Here is a 14,200-nt window from a genome sequence, read left to right as displayed (position 1 = left end):
CTGACAAAATTCCAGCGTGGGCTTCCATAGGCTTGTGCAGGGAATGGTCACCTGCCATAGAGATGGGCAGAGGAAGCCCTTCTAAAAGCACGTGGCGTAAGAGGACATGTTGGCTGTGTTTCTTCATTCCTAACCTGTGGGACAAAGTTTGGCCTCCCCTTTGAAGGAGGAAGCTTTTCTCTGCAGGGCCAGTGTGTTGCATGTGGCATGCCCCCGCAGCTTTATGGGGTCTCTGTGTGCCTGCCCAAACACAGGTTTAGTCAGTGACATCCTTGTCCATGGAATGAAGGCTCGAAATCGCTCGATTCATGGAGATGTGGTAGTTGTGGAACTCCTGCCTAAAAATGAATGGAAAGGAAGAACGGCTGCCCTATGTGAGAATGACAGTGATGACAAGGCCTTGGGAGACCCCCCGAGTGAGCCCATGCCCACAGGTGAGCCCGCCGGCAGGCCTCTTGGTTTCTGGTATTCCGTAGGACGTTTGTTTGTTCTCTCTCGAACGATCTAGAAATACCACAGTTATTAAGGTTTGCTGTCGTTTCTTTTCCTCCATTACCCATTTCCCCATCTCTGCTGATTGATGTTATTCTCCTCAGCATCCAAATAAGTCATCATTTTTCCCATCCTAGAATAGAACAAAATTCAAAATCCTCTCAAGTCCCTCATCCCATCCAGCTGCTGCCCTTTCCTCTGCTTCAGTGTGTGGCAAGACTCAGGGAGACCACTACCACTGTGTTCTCTCTACTCATTGTCTCCTGAAGCCGCTACATTCAGGTGTCCCCACCACCCAGAAACCCTTGACCTCTTGTCAAGGGCGCCAGTGACCTCACTGCCTACAGCCCCGGGCACTGTAACCCTTGGCAGCATTTGGCCAACAGATTGCTGTGTCATCTTTGGCTTTAGGTGCTTTGCCTTCCCTGCTGGGTGCTCCTTCTCGGTCCCTTTGCTAGAGCTTCTCCATCTTGCGGACCTCTGGGATGTGCCTGGGCGGCTCGCTGAATGTCCTCTACTCCTCCTGCTCTGCTTCTCCAACCCAGAACCCCTGCTCGGCCTCTGGTGTCGTCTCCTCAGTTGTCTGTTTGGCATCTTCCCTGGAATGTCCAATGGGTACCTCCTACTTAACACGCCTGATAATAAACTCCTGATTTCTAACCCCAAACCTGCTCCTCCCCAAGTCTTCCCCCTCTCAATAAATGGCAGGTTCGTTCTACGCGTGGCCAACCCAAAGGCCCAGGGATAACCCTCCACATTTTTCTCACTCATAAGGGAGTCCCATGTGGACTGAATGTGGCGGCTCCCACGCTTTGCTGGATCTCTCCTGATAGGGTCTTCTAGAACCCCTTGATGTGGTCACCCAGTCTCCCCCTCACTGGTTTCCCTGCTCCCTCCCTTGCTCCCAATGGCCTCTTCTCCACATGGGAGCCAGCCACAGGAGTCCCTTTAAAGGGCTTTGGGTCCTGTCATGTCTCTGCTCAAAGCTCTCCAGTAACTGCTTCCTGTTTCTCTCAGAATAAAATCCAAAGTCTTTACCATGGCCTGCAGGGTCCCACTGGCTTGGGCTGCCTTCTGTCACTGTCCTCATCATCACTGCTCTTGCCACATTGACCATCTTGACTTCTGCACCACTGAAAACGGGATTTCCCCAAACCTCCTCTCGCCAACCTCCCTCACTTCAACTCTGCTCAGATTGTCACTTCCCTTAAAATAGCTGCCATTGCTGACCCTTTGTCACTCTTGGTCACCGCATCCTGTTTTGTATCTTCCTTAGCAAACATCGCTACCTTTCCTGTATTTACTTTTTATTGTCTGTTTCCCACCCCTACGGACACCCAGACTAGAACATCCACTCTGGAAAATCAAGGATTTTGTTCTGATGCTGCTACATTTCCTGCACCTAGAACAGGGCTCATACCTGGTAGGGGCTTAATGAGTCAATCAATACTTAAATAGTTAATAGGTAGCACTTTTAACTATTGAAGTTTGTTTTTTCTTGACCTCAGTCAGTGATGCTGGGGAGTGTTGTATATGAGAGTTAACAATTTGTGCAGACTTCACTGTATGCAGTGTTGGCCCAAATGATCTTGGCTGGTGGGAAAATGCAAGACAGTGAAAATGCACAAGAGAGGGCATAAGTTAAAAAATAAATAAATAAAAATCACTGGCTTTTCCTGACACCCTCACCCTGAGATTGATAAGGGAAGGGCAAAAGAGAAAGTGGAAAGTGGGACTAATGGATGCTAAGTGTCACATCAGATCCCACAACAGAAAGGGCAAATTGATGATGTTATTAAAAAAAAAAAGATCTGTTTTTCAAAAAATTAGCCATCTTAACAGTAAAAACGCCAGGAAGGTGAATGTTTAAGCATCTCTCAACTCGCGTGGATGTGCTTGAGACAAACGGAACGTTGTGTTTCCTGTTTTCCTTCCTCACTGCTGAACGAGTCCGCATCCAGAGAGGTAACATCTCACCATCGAAGGCCTTGTTTTGTTTTGTTTTTTCCCAAAGGCAAAGTGGTGGGCATCCTTCAGAAGAACTGGCGGGATTACGTGGTGACATTTCCATCCAAAGAAGAGGTCCAGTCTCAGGGCAAAAATGCTCAGAAAATCCTAGTTACACCTTGGGATAACAGAATTCCCAAAATCCGCATCAGCACTCAGCAAACGGAAGCGCTACAGGTAGCTGCCATTGTACTTCTCCTCCTGTCTTTGCCGGCCTTCCCACTCCACCAGGAAACACAGTTAGTGCCTTTGCATAAGAAGGGATGAATTACTGATGGCATCTGGCATTTCGAGATCCTGTTTTTTAAAAATTCTAAATATATAGATCCATCTGTTCAGCAGTCCTTGGTTAATAAATGAAAGCCAGAGAGAAACTGTCCTAGAAAGAGCCGTGTAGGACAGCTACAGAGTCCATACATTATCTGGCTGTCCAACACAGAAACTTTCAATAGATATGCTTTGCCAACACTAACAAGGTTTCTTCCAGCCAGCGATACAGAAATACGATCTCTCTTCCCTGTAGGGATGATCTAGTGGTACTTGACCAAATTGATTATCTATAAAGGAATATAGCACTGGAGGGAAGATATAAACAAGGAAGTTAGAAATTAACCTTTACTGTGGCAAAAAGCACAGGCATGGCCCAGTTTCATTTGCCTGATGTTCTGCAGTTTGTAAATGAGACCTCGTAGCCGGACGTCCCCAGCCAGTAACTGGGTCTTGGTGCACCCTTCGCATCCCTGGAGGCCTTCTGTGGGCTGTCGGAGGCTTCTTGCAGCCCTCGCTGGTTTGCTGGAACTTGGGGGCGGTGGGGTTCAGTTCACACTGACCCCTCCCTCCCCACCGAAAGATGCCCATGAAACTTAGAAAGTCACTTCAGACAGAGTAGAAAGTAACTCCCACGCTGGCAAAATTGAAGATTTTTGTTTTGAAACGGAATTTGTACTATGCACCATGGGGTTTTCTTTTGTGTTGCAAATATTAACTAGAATGTGTCGCAGTTGGCTTTCTTTAACAGATGTTTGCAGCCTCCTTATTGGATGTAGAAGGGTATTGCCTCCTTCCAAAGCCTTGGGCTGAGTACTTCATAACCATCTGGCAGTTTAGTAAAACAGCAAGAACCAAAACAAAAAGCAAAGCCCACTGTTCAGTCGGCCACTCTCTTTGGAGCTTGACGCTGTGTATCTTGTGTGTCTGGTGCCTTTGACTGACCCACTTAATTCCTGGAGCTGGGCTGGTGGGGTTTCTTTTCTCTTTTTGCGCAGGACTTCCGGGTGATTGTGCGCATCGATTCCTGGGAGTCGACATCCCTGTACCCAAATGGACATTTTGTGCGTGTTTTAGGCAGAATCGGGGACCTGGAAGGGGAAATCGCGACCATCCTGGTGGAAAACAGCATTTCGGTTGTCCCTTTCTCCGAAGCTCAGGTCTGGTTTCCCGGAGTCCTTTGGTCTGGTGAAAGACTTCTGTACAGTTTCTTTTTGCATTTGTTTATTGTTTGTTTCATTGTTAAGAAGAAAAATCTCTGTACTGAGTTACCACTCACGAAAGTCACAGATAATGGAAGCAGCTCACTCCTCTCTGTTCTGTGTGTGGACCAGACTGAAGTCAGCTTCAAGTGCATAGTTTCCCAGAGCCTCACAGCTCTCAAATTTTTACATTTTCCAACTGTGCTTAAAAATGGTATGTCAGTGGCTTATTGTCACTATACATTCATCGTCCCCAGCTGCAAAGGTGCCTGGTTACAGACCCTACTGGGTTCCACTCCCCATCCTAATCACTCACCCACAGGCCTGCACAGAGCCACGGGGAGTAGCTTCTGGGATCCCATACATCTCTGACCTGCGGGTCACCAAGTCATGCTCACGAAACAGTTTTTGTAACCTTTGCAGAAAACACACATTCAATAAACCTAAAACATTAGCTATGTTCATCACTTTATGATCTTTTACAATCCTCGTAGATCTTGTTTATCATTCTTGCATAACTAGATCCATAGTGTGCCTGTGCTATTTTCTGTTCTGCTTCTTTCACTTCCGACTATTTCTGTGTATTGATACAGCTGTGTCTTCCTAGTTAATGGCAAATTATCGCATATCAGTGTACTCTGCTTAAGTCTTCCTTAGTTTTTGGGCATGGGGCTGTTTAATTTTTCAGTAGTAGAAGAAATGCCACTTCAGACATTTTTCTAAATATTGCTTTTTTTTTCTTTTACATCATTTTTCTTGGGATATAATCCTTAAAGTAAGATTACCAAGTCAAAGGGCATAAAAAATTTAAGTGGCTTTTATTTGTATCGGCAGATTATTCTCCAGAAAAATTGGACCAGTTTGCATTGCCATCAAGAACGTATGGGTGTTCTTATTTTCATTATAGTCTTTGACAGAACAGGAGCTATAATAGTAAAATATTTTAGGATATTTTACATTATTAAATTTTTATGCTTAACATTAGTTTCTGGAAATTATTTGTTGACTTGTTTTGACAGCTCTTAGTGAAAATGTTAGAATAAAATAAAGCATGGGGTAGACTTCATAGGACTAGAATTTTCTCTTTCCGCGTAGCCTACTTAACTGCAAATTGATGGCCTAAACAGGTAATAATAGAGAGAAAGTGCCCTAGATTGGTCCTACTTAAATTATCTTTAAGGAACAGGCTTTTAGTACTTGGGACATGTTGAGGTTTTTTTTCAGAGCTTGACTTGAATTAAAAGCTCCACTGCATTTAAAAAGTGGATCATTTGAAAGTGGGCAAGAGGTTGCACTCTTTCTAAGCCACCATTCATCCTTGTTCTGGCCTGCATAACTAAAGAAGCTGCTGGAAGCGGGCAGACTGTAAGCATCCTCAAAGACAGGGGACTGTATCTTTCCTATTGGCTCCTGACCTTTCCAGAGCCTAGCACAGTTCCTGACACACATTAGGCACCTAATAAATAATTATCAATCAAAAGAAGTAAATGGGTTAATTGCAAAAGGTAACAGGGAATGAATGGGATTTCTGTGAGACTGCAGTGAGAATGTTCCAGAGCAGAGTTTCATAGGAAGCTTGTGGTGCGAGAATTGGTGAATATCTGACTGTCATCATACAGATGTGTGAAATGCCAGTCAACACACCAGAAAATCCCTGGAAGGTGAGTCCAGAAGAGGAACGAGAACGGAAAGACTTGAGGGAAACCCATCTCGTGTTCAGCATTGACCCAAAAGGCTGTGAAGATGTGGACGACACGCTCTCAGTCAGAACCTTAGCTAACGGCAACTTGGAACTTGGGGTCCACATTGCAGACGTAACGCACTTTGTGCCACCAAATTCTTACATCGACATCGAAGCTAGGACAAGGTAATGCATTTTGAGACCAGCGGTGTGAGTTCATATTTGGGACCCTCACCTAGTTCATAACTCCCTATTTTCAGAGTCTCAAACCAAAGATTTCCCAGTTTTGTGCAATTCTGCAAATCCCTTCTAGAAAAAAAGGGAAAAAATGGAGGTCCACTTCCTCTTTCCCTATAGAGAAATAGTTCCTTGATCAATTTACCTTTCCTTTTTTTTTTTTTTTTTTTTTCAACAGAACCTTTTCAAACCCACTTTCCTTCCAAATTGCAATGAGTTAAATTTTTCCTGGATGGATACTCTTTCCTATAAATACCGGCTCATTACACTCTAATTTTTCTTAGCTAAGATTCATGTCACTTTTTCTTTCTTTTCTATATCAGTGGAAAAATATTCAGCCCAAGGCAGTCTCCCTTAGAAAAGTGGGAATGTGGGAATAGCTCCATTACCCAGTCTGCTGCGCTTTATGAAAAAACAACAGCCTTGGGGGATTTGCACTGCGGACTTGGCGGTTTCCCTCCCCACGGCCCCTGCGGCCAGCTGAAGGTCACACACCCATGTATGTGTCGTTCACAGGGCCATCACTTACTATTTAGCGGACCGTCGCTATGACATGCTGCCCTCCATCCTCAGCGCTGATCTGTGCTCCCTTCTGGGAGGCGTTGATAGGTGAGTTTGTTCATGATTTTTTTTCTTCAATCATCAGGGCTTGTCTTGGCTCTTCTGTGCTGCCCAGTACTTTGCTTCTGGTCTCTTTCTTCTCTTCTTTTGAATACGCTCTGCCCCCTGTTCCCTACCTCCGTTTTTCCCCTGTGCCCTCTAGAGCGCCACTCATTTGTAGGCGGTTTTATTTCTCTAGACTTCCCTGCCCTTCCTGTCGTCTTTTCTGTATGTCTAGGTGTGGGGCTGCTTCTCCCCCTGTTGTTGGCTTTTTAAAACTCAGCTAAAGGCTAGGAACAAACGTGGATGACTTTGTGCATATATATTCCCTGGCTGAGGCTGTTTTGTATGAGGACCATGAACTTAGGGAGTCTTTTATTTGTGGTAGTTAACATTTATATCTGTCTTTGAATACATAATAAAACCATATAGTCCAAAATTTATAGGTTCCAAAAGATATTTCATGAAACGCTCCCCTCCTGTCACTTTCCCTCAGTACCAAGTTTTTATGTATTTTTCTGGATATAGTGCATATACACACAAATGTAGACATGTGGTCTCTCTCTCATACACAGATTGTGACTTATATGTATGGATGCTGTTCAGCTGCTTGCTTTTTATTTCTCTTAACAGTGTAGCTTGTCGATCATTCCGTATTAGTAACAGTTGCTTGTCTATGGAAATTTGGATTGTTCTCAGTCTTTGGCTATTACAAACAAAACTGTACTAAATTACATGGAACATAAGTCATTTCATATTTTTAAAAGTAGAGTATAACTGACAGATAAATTCCTAGAAGTGGCATTTCTGTGTCAAAGGGTAAATGCATTTGTGTTTAGATAGATGTAATCAGATTGCCCTCCATAAAGATTACACGAGTTATATTCCCACCACTGATGTATGAGAATGCTTGTTCCCCAACAGCCTTACCAACACAATATGTTGTATTTTTTTTTTTTTATCTTTGCCAATTTGAGATGAAAATGGTATCTTACTTAGGTGGTTTTAATTTGCACTTTTCCTATTATGAATAAGGTTAAACATTATTGTGTATATTTAACACTCATGTATGTATGTATTCTTTTCTGTTTCTATAAAAGGAACTCTTTCAGGTTCCGTTCCTTTCTTTTTGTGCTCTCCATCTGTTTGTTATTGATTTGTTAGAATTCTTTACATATTAGGAAAATTAGCTCTTTGTTTTTATATGAGGTGCAAATGTTGCATGTGTTTTTAAACAGAGTGATGGTAAAGTGGGTCTTTATTAAGTTAACTTTTTTTGCTAATTAACCCTCCATTGAGAGTGATATGATAGTTCATTGTTATTCTGTAGGATTTGAAAGGCTTTCTTCTTTACTAGCAAGCCTACCAGACTTGACTCTCTCAGTGTACCCTAGTCTAATCAAAATGGAGAACATTGTAACATTACATGTGAACTCGTTTCAGATTTGCTCAGAGCTCAGCAGAACCTAGACTAACTTTGTTGTTTTAATTTTAAATAATTTTTGAGTTAATAGTGGAGTGTTTGAATTGAGACATTGGTCCAAAAACCTGTAGCATTATCATTTCTTTTAAGTTACATTTAGGGTCTATTCTACGTGCTTCAAAAATGGAAGAATTGAATAATGATGTCAGTGTTACTGGTTTTATAGGTATGCCGTAAGTGTCATATGGGAATTGGATAAAACCTCCTATGAAATTAAGACAGTGTGGTACGGCAGAACCATTATTCGATCAGCATACAAACTGTTTTATGAAGCAGCCCAGGAACTGCTGGACGGAAACTTCCACATTGTTGATGATATTCCAGAATTCAGAGACTTGGATGAGAAGAGCAGACAAGCCAAGCTAGAGGAGTTGGTGTGGGCCATTGGAAAGTTGACTGAAATAGCACGCCACATCCGGGCTAAGCGAGACCATTGCGGAGCCCTGGAATTAGAGGGGGTAGAGATTCGTGTTCAGCTGGATGAAAAAAAGAACATCCATGACCTCATCCCCAGGCAGCCCCTGGAAGTCCACGAGACGGTGGCTGAATGCATGATCTTGGCCAACCACTGGGTAGCCAAGAAGATCTGGGAGAGTTTCCCTCATCAGGCCTTGTTGCGCCAACACCCTCCTCCACAGCAGGAGTTTTTTTCTGAACTGCGAGAATGTGCTAAAGCAAAAGGCTTCTTCATAGATACACGGTAACTCCTCTCTTGAGGGGGCAGAGGAATGGAGGGAGTGCTGTACACTTATTTATCTTATAGTAGTTCCTAAAATGGGACAGCCAGATCTTTGACCAAAAATAGAAAACTTCTTGGCTCTCTTCATTTACTACAATGTAGGTATAGAGATTAAAATTAAAAGAAGTTTATTTAGGCATAATTTTGATCCACTACAATTTGTGATGCAGAAGTAAGGGACCCGTTACTCCTGGTGTAATTTCATAGACCCCTTTGGCAAATACCAAGAAGTAATCCTGTTTATTTCAGTGCTGTAAAAATGCAACTTATCTTTGAGGCAACATCCTAAAATACCACACCAAAGATAAATGTATACCATCCCTTCATAGAATGAGACATTTTTATCTGCCCCTCCTCCAGAAGAAAAGATTTTCCCTATTGAAAATGCTGTACAGGGGCGCCTGGGTGGCTCAGTGGGTTGAAGCCTCTGCCTTCGGCTCAGGTCATGATCCCAGGGTCCTGGGATCGAGCCCCGCATCAGGCTCTCTGCTCAGCGGGGAGCCTGCTTCCTCCTCTCTCTCTGCCTGCCTCTCTGCCTACTTGTGATCTCTGTCTGTCAAATAAATAAATTTAAAAAAAAAATCTTTAAAAAAAAGAAAATGCTGTACAGGGGTTGGCTCAGTAGAGCAATGTGACTTTTTTTTTTTTTTTTAAAGATTTTATTTATTGGGGCACCTGGGTGGCTCAGTGGGTTAAAAGCCTCTGCTTTTGGCTCAGGTCGTGATCCCAGCGTCCTGGGATCGAGCCCCGCATCGGGCTCTCTGCTCAGCGGGGAGCCTGCTTCCCCCTCCCCCCCGTCTACCTGTGATCTCTCTCTGTCAAATAAATAAATAAAATCTTTAAAAAAAAAAAAAGATTTTATTTATTTATTTGATAGAGACACAGTGAGAAAGAGAATACAAGCAGAGGGAGTGGGAGAGGGAGAAGCAGGCTCCCCACCGAGCAGGGAACCTGATGCAGGGCTTGATCCCAGGACCCTGGGATCATGACCTGAGCTGAAGGCAGACACTTAACGACTGAGCCACCCGGGCACCCGTTAGTTTCATTTTTAATATTCTTTATTTCTGGGTTTTAAAGATTATTTGAGTAAATAAGCAATATTCCCTGTCCCTTTCTCTTAAAAAAAAAAAAAAAAGGGACTGCACCTCAGGTTTGGTTTAGTTCTGTTTTTTAAGTCCCTCTGGCTCAGTAATTCTTTTTCTTTTTTTTTTAAGATTTTCTTCATTTATTTGACGGAGATCACAAGTAGGCAGAGAGGCAGGCAGAGAGAGAGGAGGAAGCAGGCTCCCTGCCAAGCAGAGAACCCAATGTGGGGCTCAATCCCAGGACCCTGGGATCATGACCTGAGCTGAAATCAGAGGCTTTAAGCCACTGAGCCACCTAGGTGTCCCTGGCTCAGTAATTCTTAATTTTCAAAAAGTCCATTCTTTGATCTGTAAGGGATGTTTCACATTAAGTGTATTAGGAATTCAGTTCCACAAAAGTATTTGACACCTACTATGTGCTGGGCATTAACCTAACCACATAGGTATCAGTACATGGTTCTTAACTACTTTGGAAATATTATTTAAAATTATACACTTTCTTAGTTTCAACCTTAAAAGCAGACTAGATTTCTGTAGTTGAAAAGCGTTGCATCTAAAACGTATCCAAAATAAAATTTCTTCAGAATGAAAGATTGCCCTTAGAGTATTGACTTGTACATTGTTGCTAGGGACTAAATAAAGGTCTTTCGGGTTTTTTTGTCAGGTCCAATAAAACACTGGCTGATTCTCTGGATAATGCGAATGACCCCAACGATCCCATCGTAAACAGATTGCTGCGATCCATGGCCACACAGGCCATGTCTAATGCACTGTATTTCTCTACTGGGTCGTGTGCGGAGGAAGAATTCCATCATTATGGTGAATGATAGCATTCTTTTGTGTGGCCATAACCTTGAGCAGGTCATTTAAAAAGTATTTTTGTTGTCGTTGATTTCCATCTTTTGGTTTCTTTTTGAAGGCCTTGCATTAGATAAATATACTCACTTTACGTCTCCGATAAGAAGATACTCAGATATCGTAGTACACCGATTGCTGATGGCAGCCATTTCAAAAGATAAGAAAATGGAAATTAAGGACAATTTGCTCAGCAACAAAGATCTTGAGGAATTATGCAGACATATCAACAACAGAAACCGAGTAAGAAGGGATTTTAAATTCTCTTCCATCGTCTCTTTTGCTTAGAGAGTATCAGCTTTATTTTGTGATGGAATGAAGGGCCATATAGTCTAGCACATAAAATCCTAGCATTATTCTACCCTAGGAAATAAGGTGAAAAATTGTAATGTCTTTTGTGTTGCTCTCAATATTTACAGATGTTACAAAGTCACTTAATGTGGGTTTAGGAGATTTGACAATAGGTCAGATGTTTTTCCCAAAACAGGACTGTAAAAGACCACGCATCATCTCCCCACCCCAAGATAGCCATTATTCACTATTCCAGACCGTGATTTTTATTTATGACAAATAGGGTAGCATACCTGCTCTCTGAAATCTTTTGCACTTGATACATCTGTTACTGACAATACCACCTCAGAGTAATGACAGGTTTCTTTTAGAAGCTGCTTTGTATTTTATTTCCTGTTGTTGGCTAATGGCTACAATATTGTACAACACAGAAGAGAGCATTTGGTGATACAGAAAAATTGGAAACTACCTCAGTATTTAATACAATTTTTGTTCCTTGTATTCTAGTTCACTGCTATGCAGTATTATAGTCACTAGCCATGTAGGCTAGTGTTCCGTTCTGCCCAGATTCTGTTGGGCAGCGCTGTTGTCCTGGGCAATCCAGTTGACATCCCTCCTTGTATATACACCTTACCGACTTCTCAGACAGTTGCCCGGATTGCTGACTCAGAAGGTGTGCACAAGTAAATCTTCGGTGCATATGACCAAATTGCCCTCCGGGATAGCAGTACTAATTTATACTTGGCACCAGCACGATTGTGGTAGGACAGACAAAATGAAGGGGAGGCATGGATTCAGATACTTTCCTTTACCTGAATGAACTGTAAACAGAGTCTAAGTCACATGTTATTTTCTTAAAGAATTAATTTTCTAAAGGACATTTTTAGGCAATGTTTGTTGGATGGTTAGGTTCCCACAAAACTGATTGAATTCATGATAGGGAAGAATATTTGTATTAATACTTAATAATACTTTAGTAAGTCCAGCCTTTTTAAAGACCTCGTTTCTGTGTGAGTATGAATTCTGCGTTTCCCCTGGGGATGTCCTGGTGTTTTAGCCTGCTTTGGGTTGTGCTGCTTCTTCCAGGCAGCCCAGCATTCTCAGAAGCAATCCACGGAGCTCTTCCAGTGCATGTATTTTAAAGACAAAGACCCAGAGAATGAGGCGCGTTGCATATCTGATGGGGTTATATATTCAATTAGAACAAATGGCGTACTCGTATTTATACCAAGGTATGTTACATCTAACATAATAGTTGTTAAGAAATCATAGTTATAATAGAGGCACCTGGCTGGCTCAGTGGGTTTAAATATCTGCCTTCAGTTTGTGTCATGATCTCAGGGTCCTGGGATCGAGCCCCGAGTTGGGCTTCCTACTCAGCCAGGAGTGTGCTTGTCCCTCTCCCTGTGCCGTTACCCCCGCTGTGCTCATGGTCTCTATCAAATAAGATCTTAAAAAAAAAAAAGAAATTACAGTTAAATTAGTGTAGAACACAAAGTCTGTGTCAGATGTAACTTGTTAAAATATAACAACTATTTGTAGGTACAGATGTACGTACTGTAAGAGAATAATGCACTATAAAAGTATAAAAGGAGGGGCACCTGGATGGCTCAGTCAGTTAAGCATCCGACTCGATCCCAGCTCAGGTTGTGATCTTAGGGTCCTGCGTTCAGGCCCTATGTTGGGCTCCTACTTAAAAAAAAAATTATAAAAGGAGATTAGCATCTAGTACATCTGTATTAGTGTTAAGAAAGGATTTTACTTCCTTATTTAGCAAAATAGTTTTCCACCTGCTCAGTGAAATATTTGGAGGTGAGAGGAAAAGTTGGTTTTAATCTAGAATAAAAACTAGCATTCTAGATTGAGGGTACAAGATTTGTATACTGAGAATACATTATCTCTGGATTTTTATTCTGGCAATGATTCAGGTTTGGAATTAAAGGTGCCGCTTATCTAAGAAATAAAGATGGTTTGGTGATCTCGTGTGGCTCAGACAGCCGTTCTGAATGGAAACCAGGATCCCTTCAACGATTTCAAAACAAAATCACCTCTACCACAACAAGCGGGGAGTCTGTTACGTTCCATTTGTTTGACCATGTAACAGTAAGTCCATATTTACATTAAGCCTTGCTTTCAATGTCGTGTATGAAGAATGAGATTTGGTAACATGCCTTTTCTCCTCTGTGATAGGTGAGAATATCCGTACAGGCCTCCCGTTGCCATTCTGATACAGTCAGGCTTGAAATAATAAGCAATAAACCATACCTGATACCAGATAAAGACCTTTTTCAGCAGAGCTCCCTCCTGTTAAAGAGCGATTTAGTGAAGGAAGTAACTAGATCTGTGGAGGAGGCTCAGCTTGCCCAAGAAGTCAAAGTAAACGTCATTCAGGAAGATTATCAGAAATACTGTCAAACAAAGGGAAGAAGCCTATACACACTCCTGGAGGAGATAAGGGACCTTGCTCTCCTGGATGTTTCCAACAGTTATGGAATGTGAAATATTCTTTTTGCTTCATTAAAAGAACTGTTTTGTGAACACTTTCAACCTTCTTTTTTACATTAACATCTAATGTTCTTTGTCACCTAATGTTCTAGTCATTTGGGATTCAGTCGATAGTTCACCAAGACGCAGAACATTTTCTCATCATTAATTAGAGCTTCATTAAAGAGCAGTTAGGTCCCTGTGGAAACTGATTTTTCAGAAGTGGATAGATCATGATGGGTGACTCTACAGTCAGATTGTCAGTCTCTTTAATAAATCCAGAATTGATTTTTGATTAGCTTATCTCAAATCCATTCTTCCAAAATAACTTAATTTTTCTAATAACAGCTACTCTGGGCCATTTGGATCCTAGGCCCCTCCGACAGCTTTCAGATTAACTTTTCAGGTTGTCTTCAGGTAAGACTTAGTTCTGTCCACCTACTCAACTTTAAAACTCCTATTTCATGTGACTCAAACGTCCCCTGCTGTCCCCATACCAGTTGGGGATAAAGCACAGGGAATGGGGTGGAGGGCAGAGGTAAGGTCTGTTTCCTCAAACTTCCCCTTTCCACCCTCTCATTTTTCTGAGTACTCCTTGGATGGAGCTGCATTGGCCTTGCCCTTGTGGAAGACTTGTTACTTTGCCAGTGTATCCCACTGCTGGAAAAAAAACTTTTAGTCCTCCACCAGGCCAGTCCCCAGCCAGCCAGAGGCCCCCTCACCCCAGCCCATATGTTCTTGTGCTTAACTTCTGGTTTTCAGCCCAACCATCCTTGT

General features: G+C 42.4%; 1 protein-coding gene across 4 annotated transcripts in view; it reads left to right on the top strand.

Moving 5' to 3' along the window:
- DIS3L (DIS3 like exosome 3'-5' exoribonuclease) overlaps positions 1-13,486 on the top strand; it is a 33,061-nt gene extending 19,575 nt beyond the window's left edge. For 3 of the 4 annotated variants that reach the window (XM_032864645.1, XM_032864644.1, XM_032864646.1), the window contains 11 exons: positions 255-434; positions 2,507-2,676; positions 3,765-3,926; positions 5,588-5,835; positions 6,403-6,495; positions 8,136-8,669; positions 10,458-10,612; positions 10,713-10,891; positions 12,026-12,171; positions 12,868-13,042; positions 13,130-13,486. In XM_032864645.1, the coding sequence (XP_032720536.1) occupies positions 255-434; positions 2,507-2,676; positions 3,765-3,926; positions 5,588-5,835; positions 6,403-6,495; positions 8,136-8,669; positions 10,458-10,612; positions 10,713-10,891; positions 12,026-12,171; positions 12,868-13,042; positions 13,130-13,438 (2,351 nt within the window). In that variant the 3' untranslated portion in view covers positions 13,439-13,486. Of the gene's footprint in view, positions 1-254; positions 435-2,506; positions 2,677-3,764; positions 3,927-5,587; positions 5,836-6,402; positions 6,496-8,135; positions 8,670-10,457; positions 10,613-10,712; positions 10,892-12,025; positions 12,172-12,867; positions 13,043-13,129 lie in introns of those variants that run through there. The other variant, XM_032864647.1, reaches the window with a different exon arrangement.
- The last annotated feature ends 714 nt before the right edge of the window (positions 13,487-14,200 follow it).

The sequence above is a fragment of the Lontra canadensis genome, unplaced genomic scaffold (genome assembly GCF_010015895.1).
Source record: "Lontra canadensis isolate GAN:19392208 unplaced genomic scaffold, GSC_riverotter_1.0 scaffold28, whole genome shotgun sequence".
NCBI classification, from domain to species: Eukaryota; Metazoa; Chordata; class Mammalia; order Carnivora; family Mustelidae; genus Lontra; species Lontra canadensis.
Note: the sequence above shows the minus strand (reverse complement) of the source record. Positions and strands in the feature narration are given on the sequence as shown.